Genomic DNA, 16,800 nt, shown 5'->3' on the forward strand with positions numbered 1-16,800 from the left:
TAAATACCTAAAGCAATAATAAAATCAGACCACAAAATTGTTTGTGAAATAATCACACAAACTTTAATTTTATAAAATCTTAGTCGATGTTCAAAGTACAGGTGGGACTAACTGTGTCCACGTCGATTTGTTTAAGAACTGTTACAAAGAGAGCTCAACAACCACAGCCTGATAAATTTTAATTTGATTTCAATTTTTTCATTTCGTTAGTTTTCGAAGCAGTAAGTGATAACTAAGGGTAATAATAAACAGGAACTCATTTTTTTATCATTAGTGTTATCTTTCCATAAGGATAGCGCAGGCTTGAAAGACTAAGATTTTTCATAGCTTCAAACCAGATAAAAAATGTCGGAAATCTTTGGATGGAAGATTCTTCTCTAGTTTCAAGATTCAGCCAAAATTATAAAATCCGAGGGAATTTAATTACACATTTATATATACACATAAGTCATTTGAGGACACTAACTATACTATGTAAGAGGTGTACAAAATGCGCAATAAGCAATAAGCAGTTGAAGGGTTGTTTAGTAGTAGAAAATAGACCAGTATTATCCAAATTGTGTTATCTGTAATAGACTACCAGTAAAGTTCAATTTGGAAGATGTATTCTCGACTTAAGTTTTGCATATTGGGAAAAATATGGTTTTATCCTTATGGCAAAGCTTGGTCTTGAGAGTGCTTTTTTCACTCCAACCGTAACACTATTTCCGACGAAATTAATTTTATTATTATTATTTGATAAATCTTGTGTTGCCCTTCCGTCTTACAGCGCGGACGATAAGACACGGCATCGTCTAAGTTATCTGTAGTAATGACAGTACTTATTCAATCTACCCGAGAAATGTTCTATTGTGTAAAAATATTGATAAATACGATTGATTCTCAAAGTATTTGTCACCATTTGTACATTGCAGTATTCTACACATGCTGATATATACTGGAGTCCAGAACTGGAATTGTATCATAATTCAGACCCCTCCCCATCCTTCTTTCGATTTCCTATACACTATTCACAAAAACTCAACATTCTGATATTCTGATTATTCAGTCATAGAAACACGAATGATTTAGACATCAGGGTACGAATTCCTTGTATAAATATATATATAACGATAATTAAGTAGATATATATATTCATATTGTGTGAAAAAAAGTAATTCCTTTTTTTATCTTAAACACACTGAGAACAAATATTACCGATGCTGTTCATCATTTCAAAACAACCGATTCGAGCACTTGTCTCTGCACACTAAATTGTTAAGTATCTGTGTCATTTCATTGAATCATTTGATTAAATTACGATAGGATCTCATATTTTAATACTGAAATATTACGACAGATCTATACAGTTTTCAGCGTTAATACATATGTTAAAATCAGACAGTATCATTCTATTGAAAATTAAAGAAAAACAAAGAAAAAGCTGAAAAAAACTACTACTTCTAAACGTAAAAACGAAGACGAGGAAACACGGAATCGAACCAGTTATAGTGGTACATTCAATAAGTTTGGATAGAAGAATGCATAGCAAGGCTGATAATACTAAAATTAATACAACTAAATCTACACGGTAATAAAGAAGGCAAATAGCGACAAGACACAAATAAACGACATTGGTGGTATTACGGTAACGCCGGAGTTTTGTTTGTTTGGTGCCTTTTGTCCCTCCTGAGTTGCGTCATCATCGTCATCAGAAGGTGCGGGTGTCGTCACAGCTGGAGAATGTCCAATTTCTGAAAGGAACACATTTTTACGTTTCAAAACAAACATGTCAAATACATTCAGTTGAACATTTCACTTAAGATAAAAGTCAAATATAATATTAATAGTAATAATCTTGTTTTACAGTAAAAGCAGAGACGTCCCTGGGGAAAGCATGCAGACTTCTTTATATTCTAAAACTTAAATGACAAAAGTAATTTTCTTCTTTCAATTCGTGAAAATATTATCCTTGCCATTAACGTAAGATGCAAACTTATCACTTTGATACCTTATTGCAAGTTGTTGGAGCCAAGACTACAACAGATAGCTTTGCCATTAACTGGTTGACTGTCGTATTTTTTTTCTACTCACCGCTAGACTTCACTTCAGAAATAGTTTCCACGAGAGCAGTCTAGCGGAGAAAAGTTGTACTAAGGCCGGTAATCCAGTCTAAGCATGGACATCGCATAACGTCCCATACATTGTGACGCCGCTATGACCAGCGCAGTTTTGGAACTGCCAGTTAATGAACATATTTCATTTTCAAATGGAAAGACTGAACACTTACCCATATCACTAATAATTGTTCTGCTGTCACAATGAGGCCCCACACACTCGCGACTTTCTGTATAATACAAAGCAAGTATTGAGACACACGAAAACCAATTACAACAAAAACACATCAACACATTTCGTTTTCCTTTCATCGTGTTCCCTTTATGTTTTCTAAACAATCATGTCTGCTATCATCTAAAGATTTAATTAATACCAAAACAAGATGGAAACACGTTTTTGTCCTGCAATACTAATTCAGAGCATAATAACAATAACCACGACAAACTGAGGTATACTCCGAGTATTATAAAAATAAGTTTTAACTGTACATAGCTGTTGTCACATTCATTGTATATATTATTGTGGAAAGGGCTCTTATAAGTTGAGATAACTTGATGCCCAATCCATTTGCTTTTGCAATAAAATATGTTTAAGCTAATTATAAGGAAAACGTTGAATAATTGGTCAGAACAGCTACCGAGAAAGCATTCTTCAGTTGCGTGTACAATCGTATGATTACTTGTGGGGAAAATTCCACAAATAAATTTGTAATCAAAACCTAAACAAAGTGTACAATAAAAATATTTGTAAGCCGAGGAGCACGACTTGTATATGAAGGAATCTTGAACTTTGAGGAATGGCCAGACAGTTTGAAAATCATTTATAGTGTTGTACAAATCTATTTACCAATGTTAGTAAGTAAATATATATGGTATAGACTTTACGGAGGAATAATAGTATTTACTTTATGTTTTGTGATTTTATAAATAAATAAAAATGCTTACCCAGCAATCTTATTTCTGCTGTACACTGATCAATATCATTAAGTCCTTCACATATGTACGTGCCAAAGTCGGAACCTGTGACGTTGTAAACTTTGAGCACTGACGTCATCACGCCAGAATTGTCCTTTGGTAGTATGTTATGAATGTCATATTTTGAAGTGAAAATCGTCTGAATTCCGTGTACGGTGTATCTTTTCCATGTTACTTTTGGCACCGGATAACCTTGGAAATCAAAAACTTGAAATGTATGTAACCGCTATGATAATTATGATCAACGACGGGAACACGAATACATCCAAGATAAAGTGATACTGTACACGTCTGTTTTATGTTACACGGTGAATCATTTAGCAGTGCAAAACCTGATAAAACAATAAATGATAGTAAATCAAAGACGAAAACTAACCATATCGAACAAGGAAACAAAGTCTTATACAAAATGGAGGAAAATGCTGAATATTATCAGAGAAATATCAAATATGTCATGATGTTACAGTTAATTAATTATCCACTACTTTTGAGTATGATGTCGTTGACCTGCGATGTTTCACCATTATAAATACCTTAGAAACTTGAAAAAAAAAAGTCAGATAAAGAGGAAATGAAACAATGTGAAAATGTTGACAATAGCACACAGGTTTACACAACGGTATCAATGTAATCCAACTGAAACAAATGGTGTTTATGAAAATCTAAATAAAGCTAATCTTGTTCATCACGATAACTGCCTCTGAAAATTGAGATAAAGAAACAGTTACACTAGTCTGAAATATCTATTCCAGTAAACCGAGAACGTGGACAAATCATAAAGTCATTCTCAGGAAATTTTAATGTTTTATTACTCATTGCTGCGTTCAAAATGTCCATGCTATTTACAAAACAGATGTCGGACAACAAATTACACATGTGGACAAATGATGTATGATGTTTTTTTTGCAACTTAAAAATAACAGAATTGGATTCTTCGAATTCTCCCTCTTTATAAATTGTCGGCTAATATCAAGGTACGAGCTCTTTATTTTCTGAAAGGAAAGGAAATCTTTATAAGCAAAAGAAACGTTTGGCACCGGTTCAAAATATCAGCATTATGTACTTTAAAACTGTAATTATCGGGACACCTGGGTCTGGGAATTGTACAAAATGGCGAGAATCTTAATGACCTGGTACAATATTATTTAAGTTCCGTCTAGCCCTGAAAGATGTCCCGACATTGTCAAACACAAAAAGGAAAGATTGAGTATTACCTAGACAACGAGCAAACTTTAAAACCTACTTGATCGCCATCCATGGCCATGGCAGCAAAAAGAGGATCATCGCAACTTCCGTTTTATTCTTCATTGCTTACGACAGTGATTGAATTTTACGAGGACTGATTGGTAAGTTGTGAGCCTTGTATTGAAGAAGTTAAGCAGGGATGTCCTTTTTCAGCTCTACTATTCTCTGACTATTTAAGATTGTGTTCCCCAAGACTGGTGCACTTTAAAGTAAACAAGACGAGTGACTTTGGCAAAATGGACAATACCGCTGAAGAACAGTGCTTCAATATTTGCATAAGAAAGGTCTAGTACCTAAGGATATTTATACTGATATGGTAGTAACACTAGGGAATGATGTCCCTTCTTATGCTACAGTGAAATGTAGGTGGCAGAATTTGAGCGCGGCAGACAGAGCCTTGGGGTCCTGGAAGGCCGGTCATTGTTACAAAGTCAGAAATGTCCAATAAAGTCAATGATATTGTTATGGCTGACAGCGAGTTAGAGAGAGATGTATAGCTAGTGCAGATGTAATTTCAATGTGGAAGCTCTCAACCTGTAGGGTATCAAGACTTCTGATAATTGATCAGAAGCACATCAGGCGAAAGTTGTCGCGTGCTTATTTGAACCTTTTAGAGACAGATCCTGTTAACTTACAGAGGTTTGTGACTATGGATGAAACGTGGGTCCATCATTTTACCCCAGAGGGCAAACAACAATCTGAACAGTGGAAGCACCCTGGTTCATCCCCGTCAAAGAAGGCAAAGACAGTTCCATCAGTTAGAAAGTCAATGTCCTCTGTTTTCTGGGATGCTGATCGTATTTTGATGGCAGATTACTTGCAAAAGGGACAAACAATCCATGGCACATATAATGCATCACTTCTTAGGCAGTCAAGAGAAAGTAATAAGCTCAAGCGCCGCCAAAAACTCAGTAAAGGTGTTTTGTTCTACAAGGACAATGCCCTTGTTCACAGGTCTGTCATTGCCATGACTGTCATTAACGATTATAGCTTTGAATTGAATAAGAATCCGCCTTGCTCCATCAAACTCATTAATTTCCAAAATTGCAAAAAGGCAATTTTCGGTACTGACTTTCGGTCAGATGATGACGCCATAAATGCAGTGGAGGACTTTTTAAACGGTAACGAAACTGACTTCTTTAAATGAGGCGCTGAGGCTTAAACATCGTCAGTGTTATAGTATATCAGTGTATAGATACTGAAGGGGATCATTATGAAAAATAATGCAATATGTCCGCCAAAAACAAAACCCTTCAATATGAGGCTCACAATTTATAAATCTCGTATATTCGAATATACATAGAAGACCAAAATCTTTAAAGAATCTTAAATCACAGAGAAAAAGCCAACCCACTTACCAGTTATATGACACGACATTTCAGCAGGTTGAAATATATTTTTTGCTTGCATTACGTGTAATCGTGGAGCCGAACACAACGGTTCTTGTTTAATGGTAATGTGGTAGGTCTCCATAGCGTTAGGGGACACGCCATTATCAGCCTCGCAACTGTATTCACCCCCATCCCCGGCTCTGAGGCCCTCCAGATGTAACACCTCGCCCTAAGGTAAAATAGTGCAACATAATATATAATCACTACAAAGTACAGTCAGTGCAATGCCGAGACATATTTGAAAAAGTTAAGATTGGTGGTCAGGAAACCACTGATTTCTGTGTTGTAACATGACATATTGTATAATTATGTAGTCAAAAAAATCTATATCTATGGCCATTTCACCCCTAAAACTGTTGCTAGTGTGGAGTAAAAATAAGATACGGCTTAGAGAGCCGGTGATCTGTCAGAATTTAGAACAAGTGATCATTGTCATTGTATGTTGATATTTGTATTTATATTGATGTTGTATGTAGGTAACGCCTAAAAACAAAATATCAATAATATTTTCATGGATCGAACTTCCAATGAAAATTCAGATAAAAGAATGATTATTGTGAACATACGTGTCCCATTATATTGGTCCCCGCGTCGCCTTTGTACCATGTGATGGTCGGTTCAGGGGCTCCATACACTCGACATGTCAACGTGACGTCTCCACCAACGGCAGATACTACTTTGGTGTTGCCCACAGACAGAATTACAGGGGGTGCTGTTGATAAATAAAGTACCTCCTAAAGTTTATTATTATGTGTATCTTTAACTTCAATTGGTTCACCGATGTCCATCTACATGAATCAAGATTTAAACTATTAAAGTGAAGAATTAACAACAGAAAGAATTCATTAATCAGATTAAAAACTGGTTTAGCTATTATTGGCTTACAGTAAAGCAATAACTGTTTGATGATACTGTTATAAAAAAAATAATCAACTTGCGGGCCTATTTGTAACAAAGTGACAGACCTGCGATACTGACAAAAGAATCCTTGGATGGCCACAAAGGGTAGGAAACCTGTGGAATGAGCACGCGACATCTGTATCTACCAACGTCAGAGTCCGCCACGTGTTTTATTATCAAGGTCACCGTATTAATGGCCTGGGTATTGGCAGAAGCAGCATCTGTCGCCTTAACGCCATATTTCTCCGTTTTTGTCGTCTGCAGATTCCCGTCGTTGCTGATATGAAGGTAGCTTGGAAGAATCCTGAACCATTGGACCTTTGGGATTAATGAAGCCATGAAAATTACAATGTGATTTATACAAAACATATTGACACTTCCAATTGTTTTAATTTTAATCGATCTTAGTATGATAACATCAATCAAAACCTAGCATGGACATCTACGGTATTGTTATATTCATATGGCAATATGTCTAGTAATAATTACCATAGCTTGGTAAATATGTTAATAAACTCTATTTCACTGTTTTGCTAGACGTCAACACCCTACTTTGATCCAAATTAATGGCCATCCCCCGCCCACCTTTCTGGGCTTATTTGTAAATATATATATGTAATAATAAAATATAGTAAATATGCAAACAAACTTGATTTCACATTTTCCTATAAGCTAACTCCCTACTTTTATCCAAATTAATATCATATCTCCCTTTCTGAGCTTATTTATAAACAAATACGGAACATAATAATAAGTATCTTGTGTTACCTTAGAAACGGCGGTTTTGTTGATAACAGGACAGTCTAGATATACGTCATCACCCTCCTCCACCGTGGCGTTTGCTAATATCCCTATAGAAGGTAGTGTTTGTTTGGCGGGTACTGTATAAGGGAAAAAAGTAAATAACGAATAGATACTTGTTCATCCATGATATCTATACTCGTTTCTTAACTTCGACATGTGTAACATTATTGTTTGATGGCAGAGCTAGATACTTGCCACAGAGGTTAGATAATTGTTATCTGCCGAAATGAATAATACATGGACCTGCCTGTATCAATTGAATTTCGATTTGAAACTTTTCAGAGCTTACCAAAATTATTACACGTGGTAGTCGGTTTAACATGTGTTCTCTCAGACCTGAAAGTTATCAAACTGCTTGTTACCTTTCCAGACCATCTGTCATTTTTATCACGAAGATTGCTTTACCTAAGCTTTCTCCGGGATTTTTTACTGTGAATTTCATATTCATTAACAGACTTAGTAACTTTAATTTACCTCCAGAAATGTCTGATTTTCTTATATTATTTCAATAATAGACACGATACTTATTTTACGTCGTTTGGCAATATGTCCCCAAACTTTTCCGTTTTCCTTACTTAGCTTTCTAATTTAGAGTGTGCCGTAACTTTTCGGAGCCTGGTCTACTTTAAAGGGGAGGGATTTTAGCTATAATGTTTTGTTTTCAAGGGTAAATTAAAGTTATGATTAAAGAAAATGGGTTTTGAAAAAAATGGATTTCATTTCAGTAATAATTACCAGTAATTCTCTCAGTTATTAACAACTGTTGACTAGTCGTTATGTTACAATCATGTTACAAAGGATTAATGACGAGGTTTAACGATAGATGAAAACCGAAAAAAGATTATTTACAGATAAAGTCATGCACGCATTGAAACATAGAAAGAAGACAGGGATTCCAATAACTTCGCGTTTCTACCTGTTATCAATGTAGCATGTCTGTCTCGCTAGGTCGTTTAGAGTCATCACAGTTCAGTTTACATCATCTTTTTTTAGATCAGCACAAGCGGAGACATATCATTTAAAGATGTATAACTTAACAAACGTTTTATATTTTCGTTTAAACCAATATTTCAATCAGTATGTCGAAAATATAAACACATTTATACAATATCTTTAAGAATGAGAAGCAATCTGTATAAGCTGATATTGCTTACAATAAGTTCTAAATCTTTAAAGTGTCGCGTAGATTGTGTTAATACCTGTTTGAATTAAATATTGTTATTAAATATTTACTGTTACACTAAAACCAACATATTCGCATTTTACAACACATCTTATGTCTCGGAAGAAAAACTGTACATGTAGTTAATATTAAGGTGACTATGCAGTGTCATCCTGTTTGTTCCAAAACTGAAAAATCAGGTAACATATATTTTGGGACAAACAGGATTTTGCATGTATAAGTCTGTAATGGATAAGAAAACAAACCAGCAATTAATCTACTAAGAGTTTTATTTAAAATACAGGTAAATTTAGCACTACATACCACTATAATATAATGTACATTTTATATAATTATACAATTATACTTACAACATAATTTAACTTGAATGGATGTGATATAGTATACATTTCATGTTCAACTATACAGTTCAGGACATAACTATAGAAATAAATGAAACTGATAAATGAACACAATTCAAAATAAAACGAAATCAGTCCATGTGCAACAGGTATGTGGCTCAGTCTCCGTAGTTGATGTAGTCGATGTCGTTGTTTCGTAGGAGAGTTTTCAGTTGGACAAGACGGTCATTTAGCATTCTATAGCGACGTCTCTTCGGCACAGGCAGTCCTCCAGCAGCACGTTGTAGGCGGTTAATGTAATTGGTAGCTTGAATGTCTTTCAATACTCTGAGGAATATGAAGATGTTTGGATGTGCATGTGGGATCCTTTTCTTGAGTTTGCTATGCCATCCTTCCAAGTTGTTTGCGGTCCTGGGTCCATCGTTGTCAAAGTGGTTCCAAACCTGTCGGTCTCCCTCTATCCATTGGGTGGTGACGTAGTCAGTGACGTCTTCAAGGTCCTCCAAGGCATTGAACCAGTAGTCCTCGACGTGATGTGGTGGTATTAGTGGAGTGGAAGAACGGCGCCTCGGCGAATCAGATGGTGGATGTCTTTATTTTCTTTGAAGTAGGTCTGGAGCCCAAGTAGCTGGGTCTTTCTCCAAATACACTGCGTGAAATGAAAGAAACAACCTTTCACCGTAATCCCTGGAAAGACGGCTTTGGCTGCATTCTCGGCGGCAGATTCGAAGCCCATGAAAACTGTAGATGGGTTGAGTTGAAGTAGCAGATCCTCCATCGTAGATTTTAGCTTCTCCATGAATCTGGTGTAGATGGTTTTCCCGGTAAAAGGGGCGAATACGAGCGGGTACATTTGATCATCTATCACAGCATGGATCGTGTACAGCTGGCTGAAGAATCCTGGGCATGTGTAGAAAGTTCCATCGCAGTAGAGTGTGTCGGTAGTTAATAGAATCTCAAGGTTTGTTGTAGTGGCAAAAGCTAGCATCCGTGTGTTGTCACTGTTGTCGAATAGGAGAAACTGGTCCCCGGTGTTGGTCTGTGTCCATTCGTCCTCTAGAATAATCTCTGCTGCGGAGGTTGGGAGCTTTGGTAGAAGTTTTGCTCTGCTGTGGTAGAGGGATGTCTTACACGATGTGTAGGTGGGTATCTGTTGTGCATCTGTACTTTGCCAATTTCTTCGTCATAGATGGTTGGTACGGGCTTCAGTTCCTCTCCGTGTCTTTTCTTAATGTTGTTCATTAACTTCTGTACTTCTTCGAAGTGGTTGGGTGGATGGTTGTGTTGGAGACCTAATTTTACTGGGATGTCATTTGTGGTGGTGATTGTTGCAGGGCAGTACCGAATGCAGCATCTCCAGTAGGTGGTGTCTCGGTAGTTGTTCTTCACTCTGTAGCGGAATCCGGTAAAGTCCTACCCCTCGCTTGTTGGTTGTGAACTGAACTTGAACTTAATAGTTTGCCATGTTTACGATGATACTGTCCCCTTCCAGTGTCTGAAATACATATGCTTTTCAGCTTGGGTATTTCTACTCACTCCAGATGGCTTGGAAGTTCACCTCATCCTGTTGGTGACTACTGTTCCAGTACAGTTATGCATACCTAGTTTGGGTGTTCAATTACTATATAGGGCTTAGATGTTCACTACTTCCTCTTATTCCACTTACCTGTCTTAGGCAACCATTTGTATTTTTCACAAATTTTTAAAATGTGACATTAGATATTTTAAATATGAATTTTTAAAATTATATATATATATATATATAAAATACTAAACGAAATTATATAAAATATTTTAAAGATATATTTTAACAAAATCATTTGTTTGTGATATCCAATTTAACTTATTTTATTTAATTAATATTAATTATTCATACATGCATATATATTAGTTTATGTTATAATAATATTTGTATTTGATTTTTTTCAAAATGTTTCAAATAGCTTTACGGTTTACCTGTGTAAGTTTACCGGTGTAAAATTTTGGACAAGTTCTTTACCTGTTAAAACAACACACACAGGTACTGTAACTGTTATAACAACGCACTGCCCTATTTGTGTACATAATGTTTTTGGGACAAACAGGACATAGATTTTTTCAGTTTTGGGACAAACAGGATTAAACCGACTAACCTTCAACTTTACCTTGATGGATATGCCGTTTAGCAATTAGTGGAAGACGTATCGGAAGTGTCTGAGGTCATAACATGTGTGTGGGTGTTTCTTATATCTATCTGGTGATCCGTTTATCCTAAACATGAAAACAACCGACTGAAATGACAATATTGTTCAATATTTCTTCCTCGTTACGAAATGCATTTTAAGGCTTGACACAATTACACTCCTAAGCCTTAATTTGAGATAAATCTTGTATGCCTATATCTAGTATATCTTGGACACAGTAATCCTGAGAATGTTACACGTATATATTTACATATATTTGTAAAATTTACATCTTGTTGAAGCAGTAAACATCATGTCACTTTAACACCACGCCATATTTTATCGACATGTTGTTTTTAAATAAGTATTTTTATGAAAATGAAAGAAACTCACGTGACAACAGGGATTAGGGAAACATAAAGTCTTGAAAAACAAAACAACTCCGTGAACGCGTTTGTGCTAACCTCTAAGCTTTCTTAGACATACAACACATGAACCCAAATCAAAAGTGAATTTTATATTGCAGAAATGAAGCAGACTCAGGTTGAAATCCCAGCGTCCCGTCGTCATTTCATGTTTCTTCTCTAATAAATCATTTTTAATGATTGACATGATTCCAGTCCCATTGATGGAATTTGGTTCATTCGAGACACAACAGGATCTTAACACCGATCCTCTATACACATACATCTGTACATAATAATGAGCTCAAATCTAGGTCTCAGGTGTCACACACTACATACCGGACATCCTGGAAACATTCATTATGAATAAATCTACCGACATAAATATATACTTACCTTGAAAGATTAGACAAAAAAGAATCAGGATCAAGCCACAAATACAGTGAAAATATCCCTGCTTCATTCCGTTTCAGTCAGTCCTTTCCGTTAACTAGGTGTTGTTGATGGAATATGTGACGTCATATATCTAGAAACAATTCGTGGTTAACCCGGTCCGTTGCCCGCGGCAGTTTATACGAATTACAGACCATTAACGTCAATGATGTGACAGCTTATCGCCTACCAAATCCTGTTTCATGAAATATCTGGTGTACAAATCACGAGTATATTAATAAATGTAGTGTTTTTTTCAGGAAAAGTTACCTCAATAAACAGTCCTACAGACATGTTGTTCGATATGTTTCCTGCAGATGTGATATATTGTACATATATCTGTCATATCAATACATAAATTTCCCTTTATTAACTTCAAATTAAATGTTGATAAGGTTTTCACATTTAGATTAAAGGATATTGTTAATTATGTCATTTTCCCAAAATTTCATACTATCATGTTCAAAGTCGTCTAAAAAAACTCTAGGCCATGTACGAAGTTTAGAACATTGTTATTTTTCTGTTGAAAAAATTAAACAAATTAAGAAATAGGAAAAACATGTCTATGTCAAACACCGATGCTTATTGTGTAAACAAGATATAGTGCCCGTCGTGTCTTACTTTAGCTGTCGCGCTATGACATTACACGGCAAAACATGATTATTTTTTATAAAGAAGTCTTAAACAAGTCTGCACAGAAATTTCGATAAAGGTGTTTGAATGTCAATTCACAATAACTATGGGATGTAAGTATTTTCGCTCTCCAGTAAGCAAAGCTCTCAAACAAGGCTCTCAGACAACTGAACAGCCGACCCTGCTGCGCACAACTGTCATGATAAATGTGGCTATTCTGAAATAATCACAGTAAAAAAGATACTTGAAAAAAAGTATTGCATCAATGGTAGATTAGACATATCTTCTTTTTTTTCAAATTACATCACAAACCAAAACAGCGATCTACATTTCCCTCGATATAAACGCATGCTAATTCGTGATTTTGAAGGTCGATCAATGCAAAAATGCAATGTCGATTTTGTGTAAAAGAGATTTTTTATTGTTTTTATTTGGGAACGTAGCATTTCTTGGATTGACCAAGATTTATGTGGCAGGTGTTGTCAATTGAAGCCAACTTTTCTCTTCCGAAATAAGCCATGTTTTCCTTGTACTTTCGGTGTGGTATTTAGTCAAAATTAAGATTTTGTTGATATGATTGTGTTTCCTTTGATTTTTATACCCCTTGTCCGTTTCTTTAATCTGACACCGTAATGGCTTATCGCTGTCTCTGGAAAGACATAGTCGTGCTTCCTTGGGTACCTGTCTTTTGTCAGTGCAAATAGGCATGGCTAAGGAATCACATTCGAAGGACTCGGTAACACATCATATATTGAAATCAAGAAGCCTGTAGCCTGCCATCTTCCAGATGACGCTCCAGGACACATTCAACTACCTTTCACATCCTTCCAATGAATCCAGCCACCATATTGCTTTTTAACAGCTTTCACTTGCCTAGTCTCTTCTTCCCTCACTGTAATATCTGCCTGAGCCATGTCTCACCGTGTCCGTTAGTTAACACTGCTTTGTTGTAATCATGAAACGGTTCCTTAAACAAGACGTTCTGATGCACAATCCACAGTGTTTATCTTGATCTTCACCGTCACTAACCTGATTGGAAGTTGGAATCTGGTTTCTTTCCCAAATAATTGCGATCCTACACTATGAAAGCTCCGAGGTACATTCAAATCATGCTACAGATACCCAATGAGATCTTCTTCATTGCACGAGTGGCACTTTGTAGACCAGCAATTGCCACAAAGACATTGTAAGTACTCCATGCTGGTGTATCCAAGCATTGAAATTCACTGGTTGGACACTTCAATCCATCAACTCCATAGAGTACCCACTGCTTTCTCCTTTCCATGACGCTTTCTCTATCATTCGTCATTCAGATCCACGTGTCAAGGTTCTTCACTGGTTTTTCTGCGACTGTATGGTTATAGTACCTTCATATTCACTTATTTAAACCACTCATCCTTCACCATTTCTGCCTTCATGACGAGATAACGGGACTTCACTGGCTTGGTCTTCATCGATTGTTCCGTGTGACTATCTCTTTAAGGTCTCTAACGACCCCCACCTCATTTCAATCACTGCCTCCGTCATATCATCTATGAAATATAATTATCTAATGTCCGTCGCCATACAAGACACTATTTTTACCTTCTCTAAAATTTAACCACCTGAATCATGACTGCTGCAGAGAACACCTAGTGATTACCCAATCTTCCATTCTCAGCAAAGTTGTCTTACATGAATCGCATATGGAAAGAATCTTTTTACAACTTAGTGAACTTCTCCGGTACATTTGTCAGCTCATCAGGTCAAGTCAGTATGCTTCAACGTCAGTCTTGTTCAGCCTTGCCTCTTTAGCACAGTGTTCCACGCATCCAGACAATCCGAAAATACCCCGTTCTGTATAGAAGTATCGATATACTTTTCTAGTATGGACTTTTTCAACTGAATGGACACTTTACTCCTTCAAGAAGAGGTATCAGGCATTCCTTGAGGTGTTCCAGTTGTCGCCAATCGTCCTCTTCCGCAAACCAATCGTAGTAGTTGCCACTAATTCGTCACTATATGGAGGGCTGTCCTTATAAACTTGATAAAACATGCTTGGGTTCAGGTGACGTTCCCGCCCTTGTCTCCATGATTTTCTGATTCGCTCTTGTAGATTCTTCCATATCTGAGAATTTTGTAAACTCTGCTAGTACCAGTGTCTTCTCTTTCCCGATCACTGTGTTCCTCCTGTTCATAAAAAGTCTCTTGGCGGTCTGGAATGGGATTTAGACCTAATCCGCCCTATTTCCATTACTCTCCTACCTATTCCATGGGTTTGTTTTGGCATTTCTTACCCTTATCAATTAATATGTCAAAATCTTCAAGTAAATCTATTTAATATTAATCATAGTGACATTCTTCATAAAATCATTTTTACTAAAAAAGATCCAATACAGAAATATCCCTGTCATTTCATAAAATTGCTTGAAGCTTATACCGCAAGAACATTTGTATTTCAAACAAATAACTGAATATAGACTACTCCCTCGACATGTTCTTCTCCTAATGATAACCATGGTACAACTGGGCACATACTAACTGACGACTTACGCTTTCTTCAAAACGTTAAAAATGAGAGTTTTTCATGAAGGACGAGAAATATTGTGAACCCCCGTCAATTTATTGGAATGAGAATTTCGTGATATGTACGGATTGTGGAAAACTATGTCAGAAAGTGGGTGAAACTACAGCATAAGCATTGAATTTACTTTCCGAGTGTATTAAATCATTTCTGTCCATCATTCTTAAAAGAATAAGCAGCTTGAAGCCTAATAAGAGTCTGTAACCCTTGATCCTGATGTTGATCGCCACGATTTACATGATAGGCATGTTATTGTGCCTGCAGACAAGGTATCCAATGACTCGATTCTTACATTTCATTCCTAAAGGAACTAAACTGCTCTTTAATGACGTAAACCCTGCTTAGATATCATTGAATCTTTCTAAGGAAAAAATACTGGTTAATTTCACTTCACTTTTATAATAATTAAGATTATCCATTAATGAAAAGGACCTCGCTCATTTTTTTGGAATCCCAAACTTCACAAGAATCCAAATAAACAGTGTTTTATTGATTGTTCATAAGAGTTGTTCCATCAAACACAATATCGCTGCTTCTTGCTTCCATTCTCAGAATTATTGAAATCTCCGATTCAGTTTTGTTAGGATACTATTTATTGAAGAAGCACAATTATAGTATGTGTATTTAAAAGAACTCCAAAGAGTTTTTGAACAACCTTGAACATCTTCTTCCAGAAGTCAATTCTGCTACAAGAACATTTGACACTGTACACTACCATACACTGTTCCAAAATAAAGAGCTCCTATCATTTTCTTGTTATGAGAGCTTTCTTTTCAAAGAAAGAGGTACAGCAGTAAAAGTATATAACTGGGAACTAGACTAAAATGTATGTTGTGAAAATGCATCCAAATCAAAGGAGTGATATACGAAAGAAAAAAATATTGCATTTTTGGTTGACAATATCTGTCCAACCTGGTGATACATAATACCTTCCAACAAATATATAGAGGACGAAATCATAAAAATCATCTCGTTTCTGGTCGACAACATCTCTGTCAAGCATGGTGGTAAGATCTGTGACAGACTATTGGCATACCTATGGGAACTTCTTGTGCCCCTCTGTTGGCTGACTTGTTCTTGTTTTCATATGAGGCTAACTTATGGAAGAAGAGCTTATCAAAACAAATCACAAAGACTTTACACAGTCCTTTAATACACTTTCAGATATACATGTATCGATGATGTCATTTCTTTAATTAACAAAAGATTTGTTGTCCATTACCATTGTAGATACAACAGACTCTTCCATTTTCTTCAATTTTCCAATTCTTTTTATGAAAACAGCCCTGCATTCCCATCTTATGATGTTTATATATCAGAGGTAATTTTCTGGAGGGTGTTCCCATTATCACCAATGATAGACAACTAAAAACACGAGTTTCAAGAGATGCAGGTTTATGAAGATTATGGAAAAATTTTAAGCTGTCAATGATCTCATTGGGTTATATTCTATTTCTAGAAAGAGTTTGATGCTAGATGTTTGGTTGTTGTTAACTTTGTTGTCATTTGGGAATGTGACATTACTTACTTAGAATGACTAAGCTTTATATGGTAGGTGTCTTTGATGAGGCAGAGGACATTTAACCCTCCTGGAACACGTTTACTTTACATCCTCTTGGAGTCTCTGTGTAAATTTTTCTTTTGTTCATATTTTGTGCTCGATTCAACAAG

At 36.0% G+C, this 16,800-nt stretch overlaps 1 protein-coding gene across 1 annotated transcript; it reads right to left on the bottom strand.

Moving 5' to 3' along the window:
• Positions 1-1,563: 1,563 nt before the first annotated feature.
• Positions 1,564-7,853, bottom strand: LOC132556748 (lachesin-like). The gene is made up of 8 exons (XM_060221191.1): positions 7,817-7,853; positions 7,376-7,488; positions 6,673-6,925; positions 6,274-6,419; positions 5,675-5,876; positions 3,042-3,263; positions 2,270-2,326; positions 1,564-1,733 (listed from the first exon to the last, which is right to left on the bottom strand). Exons 1-8 carry the CDS (start codon positions 7,851-7,853, stop codon positions 1,564-1,566), a joined length of 1,200 nt encoding a protein of 399 aa, XP_060077174.1.
• Between the last annotated feature and the right edge of the window lie 8,947 nt (positions 7,854-16,800).

Source organism: Ylistrum balloti, unplaced genomic scaffold (genome assembly GCF_031769215.1).
Source record: "Ylistrum balloti isolate Yb309-2 unplaced genomic scaffold, AGI_CSIRO_Ybal_v1 Utg370590, whole genome shotgun sequence".
In the NCBI taxonomy this organism is placed as follows: Eukaryota; Metazoa; Mollusca; class Bivalvia; order Pectinida; family Pectinidae; genus Ylistrum; species Ylistrum balloti.

What these genes read in the sequence shown, in the direction of transcription:
- LOC132556748 (XM_060221191.1), bottom strand. Translation starts at nt 7,853, where the DNA reads ATGAAATTCACAGTAAAAAATCCCGGAGAAAGCTTAG. An exon ending in TTCTTTTGTCAGTATCGCAG is followed by an intron (nt 6,420 to 6,672) that starts GTCTGTCACTTT and finishes ATTTATCAACAG; the next exon opens with CACCCCCTGTAATTCTGTCT. An exon ending in GGACCAATATAATGGGACAC is followed by an intron (nt 5,877 to 6,273) that starts GTATGTTCACAA and finishes ATTTTACCTTAG; the next exon opens with GGCGAGGTGTTACATCTGGA.